General features: G+C 45.6%; 1 protein-coding gene across 7 annotated transcripts in view; it reads left to right on the top strand.

The window, feature by feature from the left end:
- The window catches only part of LOC147452827 (uncharacterized), a 179,254-nt gene that overhangs the window by 96,368 nt on the left and 58,304 nt on the right, over positions 1–24,582 (top strand). For 6 of the 7 annotated variants that reach the window (XM_086518422.1, XM_086518424.1, XM_086518423.1 and 3 more), the window contains 2 exons: positions 16,430–16,520; positions 16,620–16,648. The exons of the other annotated variant lie outside the window; for it this stretch is intronic. In XM_086518422.1, the coding sequence (XP_086374548.1) occupies positions 16,430–16,520; positions 16,620–16,648 (120 nt within the window). The remainder of the gene's footprint in view (positions 1–16,429; positions 16,521–16,619; positions 16,649–24,582) is intronic. 7 annotated transcript variants of the gene reach the window in all.

A 24,582-nucleotide genomic window follows, 5' to 3' on the forward strand; every position in this document is an offset into this window, starting at 1 on the left:
CGCGCTTATGGCAATGCAAGTATTGACGGGCCAACACACTAGTACCTTAACGTGAGTCAAGAGGCACTTGACCGGCATTGGGTGCACTAATGAGATTGGTGCATGTGCAAAAATACCAAAGCCTTTGAGGGAGCACCTCATTGAGGAGTATTGTCCGGGTGGTGCACCTACAGTGCAAGGTACTCCCAGCAAGCAGGATGCTTTACACGATGCTTTTGTTGGAGACTTACCGAGCCTGGTACGGAGAAACAGGTTGGAGAAGGTTCGGCTTCCACGCAAACCCCTGCTGGCAGGAGAGGGCACGTGTTGGCGACGAAGATGATGAGCTTTTGCCACGTGATACAGGTACATTGGACAAACCAAAGCGGACCACTTTGCCTAGTTGCATCTCTTCGCAAGCTCGGACTAAAGAGCGTCAGAGGGTGGTAGAGATGGAGATATGTCGCACTCTTATTGACTGCAACATATATTTCAATGTTTTGCGCACAGATCAATGGAAGAAAATGGTAAAAGCAATTGCATAGGTTGGGCCTACTGACATGTGGACCGGTCTTGATTACACCAAGATGCGGACCACCCTGTTAGATGAGCAAAAGGCCTGAATTGAAAAGGCACTTTAGTGAAAGCAGGATGGAAGGGGTTTGGATGCATTATTATCTCAGATCGGTGGTCCAACATTCGCAGACGCCACATAATAAATATTCTTGTGTCCTCTTGTTTGGGCACCTATTTCTTGCGTGTTGTAGATGCAGGAAAAGTAGGGGAGAAGATCACAGCTGAGTTTATATATGGTCACATGAAAGTAGCGATAGAGGAGGTTGGCAAGGAGAATGTTGTGCAAGTGGTGGAGAGAAGGCTCTGGGCTGAAATCGAAGAGAGAGAGAAAGCGTTGTGGGTTGAGGTTGGAGAGAGAGAGAGAGAGAGAGAGAGAGAGAGAGAGAGAGAGAGAGAGAGAGAGAGAGAGAGAGAGAGAGAGAGAGAGAGAGAGAGAGAGAGAGAGGGCAAAGACATGCTGTGCGTAGGCGGAGGCGAGAACCTTGCTCTAATACCAGTTTGAAGGGAGCGTAATCCTTTCTAGGTGCATGCAATGCAAAACGTTGATGTAGTCGAGAGAGAGCGTGAGAGAGAGAAGACCGCAGAGTTTGGGTTGTGTGATAATAATCACACGCTTTTCGATGTCATGTTTTATTATTACGAGGGTGGAAGTATAAGGGTCACTTAGGGGTGTGAAAGCGGGCCTTTACACCCAACACAAAGTTTGTGATGTTTGTCAGCATTGTGGACCGAAACCAGGTAAGCAATCCAACCGTTCTTTGTAGGTTTCCATGGCATGGTTACCCTTTAAGAGATGGGGTTTATACTTTGTGGGGTCAATTTCTCCCTTGGCTCAAACAGGTAATCGGAAGTATCTACTTGTGGCTACAGATTATACAACCAAGTGGGCAGAGGTCTGAGGTACTGGCAACAACTGATTGCACTTGCAATACTTTGTATGAAAATATATTGTGCAGGTTTGGGTGCCCCCTGGAGATCACCAATAATTGAAACAATCACTTTCTCAATAAGCTGATTTTGACTTTGCCGGCCAACTACAAGACTTTTCATCGCAAATCTTGTGCTTGTTACCCTAGAGCCAATGGAGAGGCGAGAGCATGAAGGTTCTTATTGCCCTTCTACGGAAAGCATGTCATCTCCATCCGGCTTCTTGGGCTCAAGCTATCCACGGCACCCTTTGGGCATACCGCACTTCTTTCAAAGCCACAACCACTTACACACCATTCCAACTAGCCTTTGGCTTGGAAGCCATAACTCCGTTTGAATTCAACTTAGGATCTCCTTGAGTAGGTAGTCTGCCTGCTAATTGGGGTATGGACTCTGTCTATGTCTCTCGTCTCTCCCTGTTGGAAGGGAGCCGCAAATTGGTTTCCTAGGCTCTGCAAGCAGAGCAACTTCGTCGCAAAGCATGGCATGACCGTCATCTTCTCAAACCTCAAATAGTACCAAGGCTCGATCGTGTTGCTCTATCAGGCAATATATTAAAAACAAGCAAAGAAGCTGGTCCCAACCTGGAAAGGGCCATACAGAGTACAAAAGATTTTACCACAAGGAATAATACAATTAGCCACTTTGGATGGTGCTCCCTTGCTGCTTGTAAATGCCTCCATAGTAAAATGTTATTATCCCTCACAGTAAGCCATATGTAGTTGTTTTAATATACGTTCAAGTTCTAGCATCCCTATTCTCTCAATTTAGTTTAAACTCACCAGAGCATCTTCCCCTCTACAAACCCATCAGCCTATCATGTGCCCATTTGTATCCCAAAAATTTCTCCCCTTGGACTCATCTCTTACCAACTGCACCCCAGTTTTTTGTGTTCTGTTCTAAGACTTCTTGTATTTGGGTCATTGTTTCCATTTAATTTCACTGCATTGTGATATTGTCAATTGGTTTCCAAGTCGGGTATCTTTCTTATCGTGGTCATTCAACTTCACGTTCTGTTCTTGGTATATTTCTTTTCAGCAAGGTTGCATCCGCACGTACGTATGGAACCAATCCGTACGGTACAACCGTACGGTACGGTCTCGTACATACGGTACGGGTTAGTACAATATGAGCAGTCCAATTTGGGCGAATTGGCAGTGATAAGGTGCGGAATGTGAACGTGAGGCGTTTTGGGTTTTTGGGTGCCAAGGGTTGCATGATTAATACTTATTACACGTAACGATTTCCAAATTTCCCGAGAGCGGCAGACTGTAGAGAACTTCACGGAGAGTAGCATAGAGACTTGTACCTGAGCCTTTCCTCCGTAGAAAGGTAAGCTCTGCTCTCTTTCTTGCTCCTTCCACTCTTTCTTCCTACGTTGCGCGTACTCTTCGCGACCCCCCTCCCTCTATTCCTCATGTGTTTGCACTCGTTGCAGAAATTCATCATGCCACGCAAGAGCAACCCCAACTGGAAGCTGCACACTTATGTGTTGAGCGTAATCACGACCGCTTCCCAACAAGGTTCCGGCACGCGCTTATGGCAATGCAAGTTTTGGGGGGTCCAACACTCTAGTACCATAACGCGAGTCAAGAGGCACTTGACCGGCATTGGGTGCACTAATGAGATTGGTGCATGTGAAAAAATACCAAAGCCTTTGAGGGAGAAACTCATTCAGGAGTATTTTCCGGGTGGTGCACCTACAGTGCAAGGTACTCCCAGCATGCAGGATGCTTTACACGATGCTTTTGTTGGAGACTTGGAGAGTCTAGGGATTGCAGACACATGTCGGAGAAGGTTCAGCTTCCACGCAACCCCCTGCTGACAGGAAGATGGCACGTGCTGGCGACTATGATGATAACCTCTTGCCATGTGATACAGGTACATCTGACAAACCAAAGCAGACCACTTTGCCTAGTCGCATCTCTTTGCAGGCTTAGACTAAAGAGCGTCAGAGGGTGGCAGAGATGGAGATATGTTGCACTCTTATTGAGTGCAACATATCTTTCAATGTTTTGCGCTCGGATCAATGGAAAAGAATGGTAAAAGCAATTGCACAGGTTGGGCCTACTGACACATGGAGCGGTTTTGATTACACCAAGATGAGCAAAAGGCCTTAATGGAAAAGGCACTTACTCCAGTGAAAGCAGGATGGAAAGAGTTTGGATGCACCATTATCTCAGATGGGTGGTCCGACATTCGCAGACGCCACATAATAAATATTCTTGTGTCCTCTTGTTTGGGCACCTATTTCTTGCATGCTGTGGATGCAGGAAAAGCAAGGGAGAAGATCACAGCCGAGTTTATGTATGATCATATCAAAGCAGCGATAAAGGAGGTTGGCAAGGAGAATGTTGTGCAAGTGGTGGCAGATAATGCGGCTCATTGCAAGGCAATGGAGGAAGAGTTTCTCGGCATAGTGTGGACTCCATGTGCTGCACATTGTTTAGGTTTGCTTATGGAGGATATTGGGAAACTTTCATGGATGATGGGTGCAACTCATAGTTGCAGATGCTACAAAGGTCACCACGTTCTTGTGCAAAAAGCATTAGGCTCTTGCTATTTTTCGCAGCCATAGCACTTTGGATATGGTGCGACCTTCCAAAACAAGGTTTGTTTACATTTACTTGGTTTTGCAGAGGCTCTAGAAGCTTAGAGATCCACTCCTTCAGACAGTTGTGGATCCAAAATGGCAGTACATGTCTAAATCCCAGGAGGAGCCTACAAAGCACTTGCAGAGGCGAATCCTTGATGAGAGTTTTTGGCAGGAGATGCATGCTTTTTCAATGGCACTTCAGCCTGTGTACGTCCTCCTTCGACTGATGGATATGGAGGGATCAACCTTGGGTCGAGTCTTTTATTTGTTTTTGCAGATGAAAGACCGTAATTCCAAATGCTCCTTGTTGACTGTTGATCAGTAAGAGGTTCCTCCTTAATGTAGTACTATGAGTGTACACTATGGACTCTAATTGCTATGCGTAACTCAATTTTTAGCCGATCCGATATATTGGAGTGTATGGGGAGACAATGGACTTTCATCAGCTGTCCCATCCATGCGATGGCCGCCATGCTTCATCCTCTCAGAGGTTGCCAGAGCTATTGAGTGATACCTTCCTCGGCACAAAACAATTTGAGTATGTTGGGCTGATGTTTTTAGAGGATAATCATCTTTAGATAGACAGGGAGTTCACCAACTACATAAACGGCATCGGAGCTTCTTTTACGAGAGTAGTAGCCTCGAGGAAGGAAGCCACAAAGTTTCCTTTGACTTGGTGGCACTCGTATGGGAGGGTTGGTCTTCCTAACCTCTCACGCCAAGCTCTTCGTGTTCTTTCCCATGTAAGAATCCATTTAACATTATACTTTTTCATCTTTATACTATAACGCGACTATATATTCCACTTACTTAATTCCGTGGGTAGGATTGCTCGGCTGGAGCATGTGAGCGCAATTGGAGCTCTTACTCTCTCATTCACAGGAAGATTCGAAATCGCCTTAGCACTTCTCAATTGGAGAAGTCGGTGTTTTGCAGAGCTAACATGAGGCTCGTGCGGAGTTACCAATCTTTGGGGCAACCAAAACAGGTAAATGATTTCGGCGTACGGCTGCTGATATAAACACATATTATAACTTTTTTGTTCATTACCATTTATTTTACTCCTCAACAAGTGGATGTGACACAACTCAAGATGGTAGATGATCCTGCTCCAGAGGAGATGGACCGACAGATTAGAGACGAGCAGGCTGCGATTCTCAGAGAGCTGCATATTGAGCTTGAGGGTTGGGATCGTCGTGTAGCTAGATCACGTGCATGAGCTCTCAGCATTTCTCCACGCCGGACGCTTCCAGATCCAGACACTGTGAGATGAGAGAGTATTCGCAGGGGGAAGCTTCGTGTTCGTTCCTCTTGCACGCGAGCAAATGAAGCTGTCCAGGTCATTCACTCCGAGATTGTTGATTTCTCTGAGGCTAGCGGTGCAAAGGTGCTTGTTCCAGATGCCACTGTTACTGAGGCAGAGTTTGATGAAGAGGGCAATGTCCTTGGTGATGGGGGCATGCTCTCTTCCGACGATTGATCTTCGGCATCTGACACAGACTTTTGAGGCTATAGGCATGCCGCCTAATAGCCTATGTGCATGCTTTGGAGGGCAACAGACTTTTATTGTGTTTCATTATTTTGATTCAGTTTGTAGGGCATATACATTACCAGGTTGGCTGATACCATAGACAGTATGCTTGTAGTTGAGTTTGTACATGTGTCTCATTGTTTTGTTCCAGTTTGTATGGCATTTATAGTGCCGGCTTCTGGCTGACGCCAGAGACAGTATGTTTGTAGTTGAACTTGGTTTTATGATGTATCATTGAGGCTTGAGGCATTTGAGTTTTATGTCCATTTATCAATATGTTCTTTTTCAGCATTGTAATTTGTAATGTAAAGTTGTTTACGAGTCTATGGGTTTTTCACTAAAACATGGATTTTTTTAACAAATGGTATGTATCTATTACGTATCTGAAAGGTGGTTTAGTACGGTAGTACGTTCCGTACGTACCTAAAACATGCCGTACACGACGTACCTTTCCACCTTGCGTTTTAGTGTCCCCTCTCCATAGTCCTTGTGTTTATTTTCCACCAGTTTCTATCTAGTGTGCTAAAGTCCATTACTATTGAGTTACTCTCAACTAGCAACCTCTGAGTGTAAAAAAAACGTAGCTTGCAATGTTCTCTCTCCAGGTCCTGGCGGCCAACAGTTTTGGCAGATACTTTGGGATAGTTTCCTACGATGTTAAACTCGCTTCTTCTTCTTCTTCTCCTGTGTCTCGCACCTCCCTCGATCCTCTCACCAACCCCCTCGCCCCTACCAACTCTCCTCGCCCCTCACCACCCCCTTGCTCCTACCCACACGTACCTCGCCCCTACCCACCCTCTCCCATTTCCCCTCACTACCCCCTCGCACCTACCCATACCTACCTTGTCCCTACCTAGAGCCCCTTCCCCTACCCGCCCCCTCACACCCCTCGCCCCTACCTACCTCTAACCCGCTCGCCCCTACCCTCTGCAATCTGGCCCCTCTCTACCTTCCCCTGGCCCCTACCCGCCCTTAACCCCCTCGCCTCTACCCTCTCCAATCTCGCCCCTACCCCTTCAAAATCCGTCGCCCCTCCAGACCCACCTCTTGGCCTTGCACCCGAACTCGTCGCCCCTCTCGATCAACCACTCGGTTCTCTACCCATTGCTCTCTTTATAATTCAATCTTGCCCTACCTTGCCTCTTGTACGAGCTTGCATCATCCTCCGGAACCTCAGCAATTTGTTCATTCCTCGAGTTGTTCGATATACCTCAAGTCCCGCACACAGGGTGTTGTACAGGATGCTCGCTAGAATCTAAAGGGATCATGTATGTATGCTAATGTGGAAATTTGAACCCTGCTTTTTGTAAGCTACTGTGGGTTACAGAGTTGTCGTAATCAATATAAATTTTGCCGAGAAGTTTGCAGAGCGTAACTTTACTGCGTGCAACGACAGAGTTGGGTTATTGTGTCAATATGGTAGGCAGTAGTAGGCAAATGCGACGAGAAGTTTTGCGAGAAAAGCCTGGTTGTATAGACAAACAGAGTAGTTCTATAGATGATGCAAAATTAGATTGAAGCAGCCATGGTGTTACCGAGATGACTTCTAGTGAAGATAGTGTTGAAAGTTACAAAGTACCTTCTAACAAGGTTGATCCGGATTCCAGCTCAGAGTCAGGGTCTTCTAGCACCCAACAAGAAGAACCCAAAGGAAAAAAAACAGGAGAGCATCAACTTTTACGTCATGAAATCAACAAGCCTGCTAAATTCAGAAGTCTGGCAAAGTTCACTTTGAATTTTCACATGTAGCTACCTCATGCTTCTCTCAACGATAACCTTATAAAGGATCACCTGTAGATACTTGGTTCTCACTGCATTAGCGGATGCAGATTTACCCATTGATGTGCCTTTGGCTCTGGTTCACGAATACTTGAACCTTTTTCCCAAAGTGCGGGGTCACAAACTTACTGCTACACAGATTGGTTATGCATTGGGAATGACCACCTTTCTGTCCTTGAAGTCGGCCACACGCATATACTCCCAGCTTTTGAAAGATTCAACTGTTCAGGCTTGTCAAGAGTTGCTCCATCTTGATCACCTAGACTATGCGAGGAATAAAGATATGTCGGCCGTCTTTGGAGGTGGTTGATAGGGCATACGCACCACAAAAGATAGAAAGAATTAGCACCATATCAACTGGTCGTAACTTGGACGAAAACTTCACAATGTGAAGTTTGCATGTCCGCTATACGACTAAAAAATATACCTAAATGAATCCAGGATAGCCCAGATTCACCCTTAAAAGAAAGTGCAAGGTATACACCCACGATAGTCACCTAGAAGACAATATAACCATCAGCTCTATCATGCATAGTATTGACTAAATACCACGACATCCCACTATCGTCGTCAATGCCCAATAGTGGGTGTAGAACTAGGTACTAACATATGCTCCTAAACACAACACACACCACACGCACACACACATGAACATACATCAACACAAAGTTTAGCGTATTGAGTTTCTGTCATGACTCCGGAGATCAAGGGCAGACTCAACCATAATGAAGCTTAGCACTAAAAGAAGCATTAAATGGAAAAAATTAGCACAAAAATGAGGTAGTTGATAGGGCATACGCACCACAAAAGATAGAAAGAATTAGCAAAATATCAAATGGTCGTAACTCGGACGAAAACTTCACAATGTGTAGTCTGCATGTCCGCTATACGACTAAAAAATATACCTAGATGAATCCAGGGTAAGCCTAGATTCACCCTTAAAAGAAAGTGCAAGTTATAGACCCATGGTAGTCACCCACAAGATAATATAACCATCAACTCCATCATACATAGCATTGACTAAATACCACGACATCCCCACTAACGTCGTCAGTGCCCAATAGTGTGTGTAGGTACTAACATATACTCCCAAACACAACACACACCATGCACACACACATGAGCATACATCAACACAAAGTTCAGCGTACCAGAGTTTCTGTCATGACTCCGGAGATCAAGGGCCGACTCAGCCATAATGAAGCCTAGCACTAAAAGAAGCATTAAATCAAAAAAATTAGCGAGAAATACGAGAAGAAGAGAATTTAACGTTGTAGGAAACTATCCTAAAGGACCTGCTGAAATTGTTGGCTGCGAAGATTGGAGAGGGAACAATGCAAGCTATTTAAAAAAAGAAAAACCACTGAGAGGTGCCTAGTTGAGAGGAACCCGATAGGAATGGAAACCGAAACCGAGGCAACTAGTGGAAAATAAACACAAGGACCATGGAGAGGGGACAGTGAAAAGAGATGATACCAAGAACAAAATGTGAAGTTGAATTTTCAGGATGAGAAAGATACCCGACTTGGAAACCAATTGACTGCATCACAATGCAGTAAAATTAAATAGAAACAATGACCCAAATACAAGAAGTCTTAGAGCAGAACACAGAAAACTAGGGTGCCTTTGGTAAGAGATGAGTCCAAGGGGAGAAATTTTTGAGACACAAATGGGCACATGATAGGTTGATTGTTTTCTAGAGGGCAAAATGCTTTGGGTGAATTTAATTTGAATGGAGAGGATGGGGAACTGAGAGGATAGGGATGCTGAAACTTGAATGTATATTAGAACAACTACATATGGCTTACTGTGAGGGATAATAGCACTTTATTTTGGAGCCAATTACAAGCGGCAAGGAAGCACCGTATTACTCCTTGTGGTAAAGTCTCTTGTACTCTACATGCCCTTTTCTAGGCTGGAACCAACTTCTTTGCTTGTTTTTGATATATTGCTTGATAGAGCAACGCAAGCGAGCCTTGTACTTTGAGGTTCGCGAAGATGAGGGTCATGCCATGCTTTGCGACGAAGTTGCTTTGCTTGCAGAGCCTGGGAAGCCAATCTTCGGCTCCCTTCCAACATGGAGAGACGAGAGACAGAGGTAGGTCTATACCCCAATCGGCACGCAACTGCCTACTCGAGGGGATCCTGAGTTGAATTCAAACGGAGCTATGCCTTCCAAGCCGAAGGCTAGTTGATATGGCGTGTCAGTGGTTGTGGCTTTTAAAGAAGTGCGGTATGCCCAGAGGGTGCCGTGGATAGAAGGGATGCTTTCTGTAGAAGGGCGATAAGAACCTTGTTCGTGCCCTTGCCTGCCCATTGGCTCTAGGGTAATAGGTGCAAGATTTGCGATAAAAAGTCTTGTAGTTGGCGAGCAAAGTGAAAATCAGCTTATTGAGAAATTGATTGTTGGTGATCTTCAGACCTGCACAATATATTTTTGTAACAAAACTTTGCTACAGTATTGCCAGTGCAATCAGTTGTTGCCAATACCTCTGCCCACTTGGTTGCATAATCCGTAGCGACAAGCGTATACTTCCGATAACCTGGTTCAGCTGGGAGAGAAATTGGACCCACATAGTCTTAACCCCATAGCTCAAAGGGTAACCATGCTATGGAGTCCTGCAGAGAACGGCTCCTCTGCTTACGTGGTTTCGGTCCACAACGCTGACAAACATCCAAACTTTGACATGAGTAATTGCATCCCTAAATACATAGGGCGACCATAAAACACTTTGTAGAAATTTCTGGGCAGTGATTTGGCCAGGGTAATGGCCACCAGTGAGACCATCATGGGCATCCTCAAGAATATGCTCAACTTCATGGGGGAGACACACCATCGCAGAATACCATCCGGTCTTGACTTGTAGAGTTGGCCTCCAATCAGAGTGAATGGTCGAGACTTCAACAACTATCTTCTCTTCTGCAAGGGAGATGCATTCTGTGGGTACAAGCGAGTGGATAGCAAATGCAAGACATCGCCGTACCATTCTGGAGTTGTATCCACCTTAGAAAGACTCCTATCTTAAAGTCGTCTGCAATCCCTGTAGCTTCTTCACCTGTTTGAATGCGAGAGAGGTGGTCAGCCATGACGTGATGCTTGCCGCGACAGAGGACTACCGCGAAATCAAACTCCTTAAATAGAAGTAGCCACGACTATACTTGACCTGCAACTTCCGATTATGAAGCAGATAATGTAGAGCATGGTGATCAGTATTAATTGTGAAGTGGACCCCTGATAAATAGTGACGAAATCTTTTCATAGCATACAAAATACCCAAACCTTCCGTTTCTGTCGTGCTATAGTTGCGCTTTGCTTTAGTGAGCAGTCGACTTGCACAATGAATAGGCGGATCTAGGTTGAACTCCTTGCTAGGCTCGACTTAGCCTAGCGACACTCATAGGCGTCTGACTCGTATCCGATGCACATGAAAAGTGAGAGACCAATCAGGCGCAACGAAAATAGGTGCTTCAGTTAGGCGTTTTTTGAGGTAAGCACATGCTTCAACGTCGGGCTTTGACCATTGGAAGGGTACATTAGCACTGGTCAGGCGTGTCAATGGTTGAGCCACCTGTGTCAATGGCGAAGAGGATGGGCATAGGGTTGTTAGGGTCGCCCAGGTTGACTTCTCTGACCGTGTCAGGAGGTGTAGCCCTAGCCATGGTCTACCGATGAGCAAAGGAAATCCTCGCTCAACCTGGGGAAGACGAACCACAACAAAATCCAAGCTAAAGGTGAAGTCTTGTACCTGCAGAGGCACCTTGTCTACGATGCCTAACGGGTAGACTGTCCTCTGGTCAGCCAACGTAACTGTGAAGGGAGCAGGGTGGGTGGGCTGCATACCTAAAGCAGTGTTACCGGGGAACGCCCCCTAGCCCCCGTTCCGGCGTTCCGAGGGGGCAGTTCCCTTCCCGAACGTTCCGAAACGTCCCGAAACGTTTGACGTTCCGGGTGGCCAGTGCAAACCGGAACGGTCGTTCCGGAACGTTCCGAACGCCCCCAAAACGTTCCGGAATGCCTCTGGAATGGCCAACGGCTTCAAACAAATTTGGCAAAAATTGAAAAAATTGAAGTAAATGTTTAGGCTTCTTTTTGAAGTGTGCAAGGCCTCAAGGACTCATAAAATGCACCCCCTCCCCCTTTCTCTCCACAAGCTAATCCTCAAGGCTCAAGCTCTCTCCCTCTCACACTCTCAAGATCTCTCCCTCTCAAGACTCACTCTCTCAAGCTCTCTTCCTCTCCCTCCCACTCTCTCAAATCTCTCCCTCTCCCTCTCACTCTCTTGAGTCTCTCTCTCTCTCTCTCTCTCTCTCTCTCTCTCTCTCTCTCTCACATCATCTAGTCATAGCAAGATTGAATGGTCTTCAAAACGAGTTTTTTGTGAATATTAGAGTCAAAGCACTCTAATACTCCTTGTATTTAAACACAAGAAGCTAAAAAATGCACTATTTGGGTGTTTTTTATACCTCCCGTTCCGCACCGTTCCCGTTCCAAACCCCTAGCCGTTCCCCCGTTCCGCGGGGATCCCGTTGCCGTTCCCGTTCCGCGTTCCGGGTAACTATGACCTAAAGCCAACATAGTGAACTCAGGCATTGGATTGATTCCAGTTCCTCCATCGACTATGAAACCGGAGAATTGGCGCCCTAGAATAGATATAGTGAGACGAGGACTCCTGTAATCAGTGAGGGGAGCAGCGGGATAGGAAATCATGTAGCAGTCTGAGGGCTGCAATGGGAGGTGCCCGCCACTAGGACCTGCTCCGGGGTAAAGCGACTGAATAACTGCAAGGGTGTCACTTCGAAAACTCGCATCTAGCCGCAACATGTCATAGAGCAACACTTGTTGGAAGGTGTTCTTCAAGATAGTCTCTGTTGTAAGCTTTTCTTTTTCCACTAGTTTTCCACTAGTGGTTTCTGTGGTACCTTGATCTGCTGTAGGTCGGCTACTGCTTCCAAGAAGGCTTCATCAATATCGAAGAGCAGAGATGAGGATCCTCGCTTGACACTTGGGGATGGCTTGTGGACAGTTGGAAGCGGGGTATCTATTGGTGGGATAGTGGGAGGAAGAGTGGAATTGATTGGAAAACTGAGACCCAAGGATGCCCTCTGGGCCCAAGTGAGGACACCAATTGGCTTCTCTACCTGCTTGAGTTGTCATTAGGGGCCACCACATGAGTAGAAGGCGACGGTTGAGGGATGATGCCAACTGCTATCAGATTGATCTTCGGAAACGTGAACTCTTGTTGTTTCGGGCTCGTGCTTGAAGACGTGGATGCGTGCTGCTTCAGACAATCCTTACTGTAGTGATCCTTAGCCTCAGGGAAATGATGGCAAGGAGGTGACCCTTTGGGCAAGGGACACTTGCTTTGGTAATGCCCATATTTCTCGCATCTGTAGCATAAAATGGGCCGATTGGACGGGGGAGGTGGGGGATGCGACGGTCTCTGCTCTCGCTGCATGGAGGTGGAGGCTGAAGTGTAGAAGCTCTGAGGGGTTGAAGGAGCATTGGCATGATAAAAACTTAGAGATGGGAAAGTGCTTGGTATACCTTGCATAGGAGGGGTATTCAACAAAGGTGGCATGTAGTTTGGATGGCCATAGAGGGAGACCATGTTAGATGCAAGTGCGGGCCCTAGAAACAACTACGGATATATACAACGATAAAGAGCCACCGACGACTCACAAAATATCCAGTCCAGCTAAGTCTATCTCCAAACTGTGGTGGTGGTGATCTAGCCCTGTGTCGGCTAGACTACCACCCATATCCCTGCCACATGTCACTGCCCATGCGAGAGTCCGTGTAGTGTGAACTCCAACCCAATTGTAACTAATTGTCTGTCCCGTGCTAGTGACACTATAGCCCTGCTACAACAAAAATGAGAGCACTTGTAGCGGGAAAAGTGCCTGGTGCTTTCTCTACAGTGGGTGCTCCTCAGTGCAATATACAAGAAACCTCACCTTAATAGAAAGAACACATCACACTAAAATGGAACCCCAACTTAAAGCACAACAAACTCAGAACTCAGTGCAACTCGACAAACTCAAAGAACCATACAAACTCTGGCTTGGCAGCACACTCAGCTCCTAGCCGAGACACAAGGGTACAATGGGGGTGTCGAGGCTCCAATGTGCAAGGACAATGCAAACGTGCTGTGCATGAACTCACGACTTAAGACTCAAGACGCTTGACCATACAAAGTAGATATGATGATGATGATGATAACGACCAAGACTAGAAACAACTACGGATATATACAACCATAAAGAGCCAAGTCCTGCTAAGTCTATCTCCAAAATTGTGATTGTGGTGATCTAGCCCCGTGTCGGCTAGACTACCACGCATATCCCTTCCACGTGTCACTGCCCAGGCGAGAGTCCATCCAGTGTGAACTCCAGCCCAACTGTAACTTTTGTCTCATGCCAGTGACCCTGTAGCCCTGCTACTGGTTGCCTGCCACGAGACCACTCACAGTCTCCGTGAGTGGAACCATGAAACTGCAAACAAAAACCACTAGGGTACTGAAATAGCTGAAAAGAAGGCACTGCATTTGTACAAGAGAAAGCTGAGCAGAGCAGCCTGGGCCTGTCACCCAAGAGAAAGAATCGTTGCCACTGCAGCACCAGAAGTGTCAGCTTGCGGAGGCGGAAGTAGACAAGGAGCGTTGTGGAGGGTGCGCCACCATACTCTGTTGACTCTGATACTGGCAATGGAAGTAGCGACTCTATTGTGTCTTTCACTACTTTTTCCCTCTTCTGCTTTTTCTTCTCTAGTGTAGGATCCGCCGCATTGGCAAGAGATTTCCTTTTTTCTTTTGAGTCCATTCGTTGCATATCCGCATTCACATCCACAAGGCTAACATGAATATTGATGACCCAAGCTAACATAGTAGCTGCAAAACACTGAGAGTACAGATTGCACCTGCCCTCTAAATTGTTTGGCCCTGGACTGTAGGATGTACAGAGAATCTGATGAAATCCACATGGTATAGTGTGGATCAAGCAGTAGAGGCCATCGCAGTAGGAAAACGTTGTGGGCACCTTGCAACTTTTCTTTGACTCTTTGGCATCTGTGAGCAAAACGTATGCGAGTCTTTGGCATCTGCGAGGAAAAAGTAATACTTAAAGACGACCAAAAACTCTTTATTCTTCGCATAGTCTGGGTGATCAGGATGGAGCAGCTCTTGACAGGCCTGAACGGTGGCATCTTTGGAAAGCTGAGAGTATGTGCGCGTGGCTGGCTTCAAGGACGGAAAGGTGGTCATTCCTAGTGCATGACCAATGCGTGTAGCAATAAGTTTGTGACCCGCACTTTGGGAAAAGGGTTCAAAAGTTCGTGAACCATAGCCACAGGCATATCAGTGGATCAATCTGCATCCGCTAATGCAGTCAGACCGAGTTGCTGCAGCTCTGCAGCTGATCTTTTGAAAGGATATTGTTGAGAGAAGGATGAGGTAGTTTGTAGGTGAAAATTCAATGTGTTCTTTGCCTGACTTTTGGATTTAGCAGGCCTGCTAAATCCAAAAGTCAGGCCATAGGAGATTGGCCTCAGATTTAAATACTGTCCATTTTTTTGATCATTACTGTCATTGTTGTTCCATCAGGAAGATGAGAGGACTTATAGAGACCTTGAGATGAGTGTCAGGAAGCTGGCCTCAGTGTTAGGGGGTTGTTTGCGTTCTTTTTCCTGGACGCAAGGCTGGGATATGTCAGAATCTCTTGAATCTGCGACTCTACATATATGCTCATTTGTTTGACAAATGAAAAAACTACACAAAGAAGGGGCACACCATAAGAGTCACCCATGTGATTTGTATTGCGAAGTAGAGAGGTTTTTCAATAACAGAGGCCAAGTCAATGCTTATCGTAAGGAAAAGAAAAGAAGAGATGCAATTATCCTCTGCTAAAGAGCTGGATGGCTCCCAGATATGAGATCATGCAGAATTCGCAACTTGATTTTGAGGCCTCCTGATAGATAGTGGAGTCCATTGACACTCTCACATCTAATGATGGTTTTTATGTTGAGGCATTTTAAGGCATGCTCACTGTTTTTGACAGTTTTCCACCATCCTTCACTGTTGGCACATCTGCATTGAAAATCTACTGGCCCTTTTTTTAGGGCTGCATTCAATTTCATGGGGTCCTAGCAGTTGCATTATGCACAAAGATGCGAATATGCTGCTGAGTGGACATTTTCGTGTTAAGAAATTAAATGGAATGAAATGTTTTTTCATGTCTGCAAAAGGCTTAAAGACCTATGGGACCAGAAAATTCCTTCATCCTCATATGAGCCAAATGTCCAGTATAGAAAAACGGCCTTGACATGACTTCTGAATAAACACCAATAAGCTACAATACCCTCATCAGGTGAGAGCACACGAAATAACAATGGGAAATGAGAATTTCTAGGTTATGACAGAAATTAAGTATGAAAACCTTTGGTATTGATGCATGTTCCTGATTCTTTGTAAAAAGAAATCCCATTAAACACTTCAAAGGAGCTTAGTAGGTAACCTAATAATATGGCACAATCATGTTTTGGTGCCATTTGTCAGATATCTGGGCAGTGGAGCACCTTTAATTCACTCGCAAAGAGAGAATAGATTATGTTGTGGGGGAGGCCCAGGTGAAAGCTTGGAAGGTCATCCAGAAGATGCATATATGATATCTAGGGGCTATATCCACATCGAGAAACGTCGTAGTATTTAGTCAACTATGCATTATGCAGTTGATGGTCTTATAGTCTCGTGTGTCCATAACTACAGTTTCCTTTGTAGGTGAATTTCCTGGATGTATCTAGGTAAAAAATGTAATGAGCCATCCTTGCTCACAGGCACCTGTATTCTTTGCTGTCTAAGGAAATAGGTGGGAGGGAATAGTCAAACAGGAAAGAAGGTGGAGCATCAGTATCAGTAGAAGGGTGCCTCTCTCTTTCTGTTACAAGTATGGGGATGATAGAATGTTACGGGCCAGAGAGATAAGATTTGTTTTACTGCGAATCACTTCTTGTAAGTTTGTTGTTTTTGGAATGGCATTCAAAATTTCAGATCATCAGAAGCATGCAAGTGCACCGATTCGACGCGGGGACAGTATGCTTATGATGAAAATGGTCGACTTATTGAACGATTGGCGATCGGTGTATGCCATCATCCATGACCCTTCTCTCAAAGCCTTTTTATGTTGTAAGTAGTCAGAAGAATGATACTAACAAGTGATTTTTTGTCATTTGTTTGGCAGTACGTCTCTGGATGCACGACAATCAATGGGTACTTTCTGCCTTTTGATTTCTTGGACTTTTAAGCTGCTTGTGTTTTATGCAAGCTGTGGGCCTTGAAAGTTAAGTGTTTCTTTTTCCCCAGGGCCATTTCTAGAAGCTATGCTTTATATTTATCGGAAAGTTTTGGCCTCTCAAAGTTGCTTTTCCTAGCGTTTTGCATAAACAGGCTTGTAGAAGAGCCAGCTCTGTGGAACGGGTTTCCTTTTTTTTTGGGGGGGGGGGGGGGGGGGTTTACCTTCTTCACGTGCTCACTTACACATAAAATTCATTCAGTTACCACGTCACTCATATCCAGTTTCCCGAGATACATTTGCAAAATCTTTACTGTGATATAAGACAACATACGTGTTGCAAATTCTTTTTTCGCATTTTACCTTAGTGTCTTTTTGAAAAATAGGTAATAGTGAATGTTTAACTCTCCCACACCCTTATGTAGGAGATTAGAACAAGGCAAAGGCCCACAAACCTAAACAAAAATACTCTCTCTCTCTCTCTCTCTCATCCATGATGGGGGTGGATGAGCTTTCACACACAAGGGAATGGAGAGTGTGCAAGAAGAGTGGTGGCCCGGGAGAATCTTCAAAAGAGAGAGCTCTCAGACTACGCTTCCCCTCCTTGGAAGAGAAGAAGAAATTCTTGAAAAAGAGGCCTACTCTCAAGAAGAGGGGTATTTTCCTCTGTGATGATCTCACTCTCTCACAGCTTGCGCATATGAGAGAGGTAATGCCAGAGATTATGGCTGCAAGAGAGAAGGGAAAGACGGCCTTGTACAGAGATAGTGGGCTGGTGATTGTAGAGTGCCGACGTGAGACCTATGGGACCACACTGAAGATGGCTACTAAGAATTGTAATGGATCTATGAGGTTGGACGTTCGTTCCTTTGAAGAGAGTTTTAGAGAGAGGGACATTGTTTTCTACTCAGAGACTCATCAGGCCCCTGTACAACTTATGTTACATGTGGTGGGATACTGATGGGAGACAGCCCAAAGGACAGTCACGAGATCTGAGCATGGGAGTAGAGGTTCAGGAGGAGTAGCAGTGCTATTTAGGCAGAAGTTACAACCACTACTACATATTGTATGGAGAGATGATCATGCTAGATACATGTGAGTGAGGCTGAGAGCTGACACAGGCCGATTTCTGTACATTGCCATATGTTCCCCCCCCCCCCCCCAAGTTCCTGCACCCAGAGGACAGTCGCCTTTCTCTATACTAGATGATGATATATGGGAGTTTTCTAGGGATGGTGATATCATCCTCTTAGGGGACTTCAATGCCCCAACTGGCAACTCTCAGATAGTCTTCTACGACACTTCAAATGAGATGCTTAGAGAGTTGGATGTGGGTGACTTGGGGCTTGACAGATGCTCACATGACAGAGAGAAGATGGAGTATACCTCACTGAGATGATGACCACACATGGGTTAGCCATACTTAATGGCTTAGAACGATTTCCTGGAGCAGCCGGTTTCAAATGCTTTCCACACAGACATGGGGCTAGTACAGTGGACTATGTTATGGCACAACCGAGCTTTATTCCTTGTATTCATGATTTCATAGTGGGAGCCAGACCAGTGGGTGTAGGAGTGGATCATGCTCTTTTGACATTGTCAGTTTCATTTCAGTATAGTATAGCCCAGAGATCAGGAGGCAGGTCACATACCCGTTATACATTTACACCATTATACATTTACACCAGAGACTGACTCAGTTTATACAGAGGAGATCTATAGCTATCTATGCACACCTAGTCTTGGTCTCTCAATGGAGGAGTGCATGTCCCGAGGACGTGGCAACTGTTAACTATGTCACGAGTACGTGGCAATTGCTAACCTTAGTTGTTGGTTTCTTTCCAACAATTTTTGTTTTATTTTTGAGACCCTCTTTTTGAAGTTGCAATTGGTTGGACATTATATGGCCAATGTGAACGGTAGTTTCACACGCAGACGGGAAGTTGACCGGCATTGGAATTCGTATAGTAAGAGGATATCTAGGCTTAGTTCAAGGTCATGTAGGTCCCCCCGTCGCACTAAGCAAGTTGGTGGATACTAGGAAGTGAACTCAATGAAGGTATAAAGTCAAGGTGGGATCACGAACAGAAAGTATCCGATAGTTGGGCCACATTGCGCTTTTGGATGCAGTCAGAAGACCGGTGGGAGCCCAACGGAAGCATCTCTTAAAAATTAGGGAACTGCTATTTTGGGCCGTGAAATGTGTTTGCGTCATTACCTTCGGAATGACAAGGGAAACATTTTACAACTTTGTCGCGAAGTCAACTGGGCAACCGATCGGGAGATTTTTAGGTGGCAACCCCGAAACGGGAAAATGCGTGTAATTGTGCCAAGTGGCGGATTTTAATGCACTTTCCTCATTCATGAAGAGGTAGCACTGATTTTTAAGTTAGGAGGCTCGTTTTGCAAGAACTGTCAGAGGTTAAGAGCTATGGAGTGCTTTCTTTCCATTCTATGTACAGTGTGGTGCTAGGAGTGATGCCCTGCACACTACACACTTCTCTCCCTCTCCCCTACGTGCAGTTATGTGATGCCCCACAAGAGGGCTCTTCATTTGACTAATGTATAGTTGTGTGGGTTCATGCGTGGTTGCCGAGGCAAGAGCCTCTTGCACAGATACTGGATTAGCTAGTTGCTAATCCCCCGCAGGTAGTACAGGTGAATTCTGAGAGGTTTCACGTGAGAAATCTTGTCCGATTCAAAGGGCAAGTAGCCCTACAGGTGTGGGAGCTCAAGGACTTGCTACGTATGCGACCAACTCGTGAAACGGAGCCCAAAACAGGGAATTACAGCCTGCTGTGTATTTTTGCAGGTTTAGGGTTTCGGCCTTAAACGGTCCCTAATACCGCCAAGAGGTCCGGGGACGCGAGGGGACCACTGTAGAGGTGATCTGGTGCATTTTCGGGGAAGAAAACAGAGAATTCAGCGTGCTGCAGATTCTCGCCAGGTTTTGCAAAGTGTTCGTATGCGTCGGGAAAGTCATCTATTGCGTGGGGATACTGTTTGTGAAGCGTCCTAATACAGTTATGTTGGTGAAATCGGGCCAGAACATGTGAATTTCAGCCTGGATTATGCGGGACAGCTCGTAGGAAATCGCAGGTTTTATTCCCTCTGTTAAAGTATAAAGAAATACCGAAAGGGGTGCCATTTTTGGGGCCTACAGGTTGTCGGCGTCTGCTCGGAGCATTCTAGCCTCTGTGTCACAAACGGGAGCGCATAACAATATAAAATATACTCGGATAAATTTATCACTTAATATTGAAGCCAGAGGATATAGAGAGAAATAGATAGAGAGAGAGAGAGAGAGATAGAGTGAGAAGATCAACACAGTACTGGGGGCTAGAAGATGGGCTGGTCCCCCCCTTAAAGAGAATCCTTTGTGAGGGAGAATCTGTTTTACAAACACAAGAACCGGAGAAAACCCCTCCGTTCTAATTCTTTGACTCGATGGTCGTTCCTTCCCGTAAGGGAAATCCAAGAGACGAGCTCTCAATCCTTTTTCCGTCTGTACTCGGAGTCGAAACTCCGCAGACAATTTCCGAATTCCGTTCTCGGAATTCCCAAGCGTAGGCCGAAGTCTTCTCGCTTCTACTTCGCGATGAAGTACCTACAAAGACACACACAAACATGCGACAACAATTCGTATGGCGAATCCACAATAGATACCTGTCGCTGTTGCGCGGGAAAAGCGACTTCCGTGCTTCGCAGTCTCTCGATCTCTTGCATTATCTGGCGGCAGTGTCTTCTCTTGCTGACGTTGGTAACTCCCTTTCAGTGAGGGCATGTGGTGCTTTTATAGCTCCTTCGCCACGGCACGAATAGTTGCTCGCGTAGAGATCGTTGCCGTTTTTTTTTTTCTTTTTGGTTTTTTTTTTGCTGCTCTACCTGAAATAGGGGGAGAGAATTCCTTGGCTGGTTTTGTTGCTTTATTTTCTAAGTGGCTGCCCACTTATTAAGTGGGCGGCCGGCATATTTTAAAATTGATCTGAACCTGCCCAAAAACTCAATAAAACCTTATAAGTCTAAAACAATGCTTTTCACAACACTTCCCAGGCGTCCCGGATGCAACCACAGGCACGAATGCAATGCAAACATAGATTCCTTGCGGGAAAGCGTCTGCTCTTCCCGGAAAACTCGTTAAAATATTTCGCTTTTTAAGAAAAGCTTCTCAGAACCCATCTTTATTCTTGTGCTTGCGTCTTTACGCGTATTCCTCTTTTCCAGTTCGGATTTCCTCTCGACTATGGATATCCCCTTTCCGATGCACCCGTCATCCACCTTGTGACGGATCAGGAATATCCATCACCAAGTCCTTTCCTACCGAGCTTACGGTACAATCCCCTTCACGATGCTCTATGTCACCCATCCTATGACGCATCAGAGATGTCTGTTCCCGGATGGTCGGATACTTTTTCCTGATGCTCCTTGTCACAAAGTGATGATGTGGCGGACAGCAGAAACCCTAATTTTTGCCAAAAACCCTAATTTTTGGAAATCGCGGAAGTGTTATTAAAAAAATATAAATAAATAAATAATAAATAAATAAATATATATATTTTGGGAAATTTTGAGGGATGCAAATCTCTGCTTTTTCCTATGATTTGGGAGAAAGAGAGAGAAAAAGAGAACTTGCTTTTTTATTGGCTCTCATTGAGAGAGAGAGAATCTGCTTTTGATTTCAAGCTTTTGGGGCTCTGCTTTTGGGCATCCCTTGTAACCTTTAAATTAGTGGTGAGGGCCTCACTTCTCAGGGCATCTGGACGCAGAGTCTGAGAGTGAAACCCTAGCCACTCTCTTGTACTTTGAACTGATTAATATAAAAAGAAATACCGAAAGGGGCGCCGGTCTTTGGGGCCAATATCTCTAGGCACGGAACTCCGCCGGGCCAGTGCAAATCTATTGTGAATTGTTTTGAAGTGGTTATTTGGTGTTGTCGCGGTTGATTCTTGACTTGAAGTGTCCAAGTCTGTTACACTCCCTGTCACCCATCCGATGTGACGCATCAGAAGTACCCGTTCTTGGTGGCCTTATAGATATTCCCGTTCACAGTGCTCCCGTCATTACTTTGAATGACGCACTAGGAATACTCTGTACTCGGATGTCTCTAGTGAGAAAAACCCTCTCACTTAAAATTCCAATAATTCATTTATAATTATTTTTCCTCGTGTTCCAAGCGAGAAAACCCTCTCACTTATAAATCCAATAATTCAATTAGAATTATTTTTCTATCAGATAAAGCCAATTTAGCAACACTCCGAGCCGTCTGTGTACACAAGTGGTAATTCCCGTTGTAGGTTCTCTTTGCAAAATGCTCTATGTGTGTGTCTAAAGTAAAGAATTTCGGGTGAAAGCCAAAGCCTACTGTCCCACGGGCTGGTTTCAAGGTTCCATTGCCGGGATATCAATCACTTTTTCCTTAAAGAGTGAGCCTCGGTTGTTTTGGGTAAAGACACAGAGTACAAGAACGCGGGATTATACTATGGTCGACAAAGGGAAGGGCATAATGGAAGAGGGTTCCTCTTTGAAGGACAGGCAGGAAACTCCTATGGTCTTCGAGATTGGCGAGAGCTCACGGCCACGTCAGACTGTACCTCCTGTTGATGTGAATGTCCCTCCAGTAGTACAAGGCTTTATGATTGGGCAACTTGAGGATGATGCGTTCAGAACTCAGTTAGTTGCCGCGGTGAATGTCTTTTCTCAACTGGTGCAGAACCCAAGGTTTATGGAGTTCTTGCAAGCTCCACCAGTGCAACAACAAAATAGGGAACCCGCATCGCAAACGGAGCTTGTGTGGAGGCTCAAGCCCAAGTACGTCATGTGACTTAGCAGGATAGGGAACACTCGCATGTTGCGGAGTCGGCGGCTCCAAAACAGGTTCCTCCCGTCCTTGAACAGGTGGCTAGAATGCCTATTCCACAGGTTATACCAGTTCAGCCCGACACCTTTCAGAGCCCGCATGCTGTCTTGAATGGACAAGGAATTGGTTACTAGGCAATGCACTTAGTTTTTCTACCACCCACGGTACATCTTGGGTATTTCGGGGGTGGATCTGTGTTCCAGAGTATGGCTGGTTATGCGCCTGGAAGTCAGCCGTACATGCCAGGAACAGTGTTTGGAGGTATGCAAGGCATGATGCCAAACCCCATGTATGGTAGTATCGGCATGCAACAAGGTTTTCAGTGCAACCAAGGCAAGTTTGCGGTGCCACAGGGTCATTTTGGCATGGCTGGGTTTTTTTGGACAGTAGCCAAATATCGCACCTCTGACGCAAAATGTTAATGGCCAAGATGTGCCGATCATGCCTACTACAGTGCCCATGTTGCAGACCATTCCTTATGACAACTTGGGGGCACTGGAAAAGCCGAAAGCTTACAAAGAAGGTGGTGCAGCTGTAAAGTTCAGCACTTTCAGTGGCTTCGAGGATAAAGCAAAGGGTCTCACTTTCCTTCAGCAGTTTGATACAGCTTATGCAGGAGGGAATTCTACAGAGGCCTCTAAAGTAAGAAAAGCTGCCACTTTCTTAAAGGACATTGCGCTTACATGGTGGACGACACTGCTAATGCAAGGATCGGCACCTGCCACTTGGGTTTACCTCAAGCAAATGTTTGCATCTGCTTGGCTACCAAATGAATTTGAAGTTGATGTCATGATAGATTGGCACCAGCTTCCATCGGCTACATGCAAGAGTTTGCTAGGGTACAATCGGAGGTTTTGTAAAGCGTTAGTCTCAGTGACCTCCTACAGATTTGTGCCATTGACAAAGTAGATGGAGAAGTACTGTTGTGGGTTGCCTAACGGGCTTTGCGATTACTATACCAAGAACAGAGTGGCTACCCTCACTCAACTTATGGAAGTTGCTAACACAGGTCTTGCCTTGTTTAGTGGAGAGGACAGTGGGTTTCTGAGCAACGAGAAAGGAGGGCAGCAAAAGAAAAATTCAGCGAAGAAGCCCTTTGTGAAAACGGTTCTGAAGCGTCACAGGGGTCAGAAAAGGCCACCAAAGACAAGGATTCAGCCAGGACATCTGGAGCGTAGGCAAAGAAACAAAAATGGAAGCCTTTTGTGCGCAAGTCGCTCGAGGAAAAGAAGGTCCTAATGGCTGAAAATAAATGCTTTATATGCGAGCAGCCTGGTCACTTTTGCTACCAATTGTCCACAAAGGAAAAGACCAGCTGACTCAGATGATAAAGAGGACGAGAAAGGCAAGAAGCCTAAACCCACTGCAGGTTGGTGCCAGAGTGGGTGATAGGCCCAATATAGATGCCAGTGAGTTATGCAGGGCATGGGGTAAAGTTAGGGATCAGACACACTGATCTTCTTTGACCGAGGTGCCAAAGCAAACTTTATCTCTCTAGAGCTAGCTATGAAGCTAGGCATTAGAGCTGAAGAAATGGGATACACAGCACAGGCAAGGTTGGCATGTCCTGGCCACTCATAGTGTGTTACTTCCCTTACTGGAAAGCTGCGTTTGCATATTCAATCATATGTAGACACAGAAGAATTTTATATCATGCCATTGGAAGGGTGCGATGTGCTGATTGGAATTCCGTGGATGTTCAGAGTGCATGGCGTACTGGATGCCTTCGGCAAGACGATCATCCTCAGCATAGGGACAAAACTCACGTTTTGGATGTAAAGGTCAAAGGGGAGTTTGTCCCTATTGTATCTGCTTCTGCTATCACTTCTGTAATAAGGAATCATCCTTCTGTGTACTTGATTTTTGCACGTGATGTCTCAGATAATTGTCAATCAAATTTATCTGTGTTAGATAAAGAAAGGTCAGCATTTTTGCGAGAGTTCAGTGACTGTTTCTCTGATTCATTACCGTCGCAATTGTCTCCAGAGAGACCTAAGGATCATCGGATAGATTTGGTGCCAGGGTGTAGCCCACCAAATAGACCTCCCTGCAGCG

The sequence above is a fragment of the Adiantum capillus-veneris genome, chromosome 8 (genome assembly GCF_014529385.1).
Source record: "Adiantum capillus-veneris isolate H3 chromosome 8, ASM1452938v2, whole genome shotgun sequence".
In the NCBI taxonomy this organism is placed as follows: Eukaryota; Viridiplantae; Streptophyta; class Polypodiopsida; order Polypodiales; family Pteridaceae; genus Adiantum; species Adiantum capillus-veneris.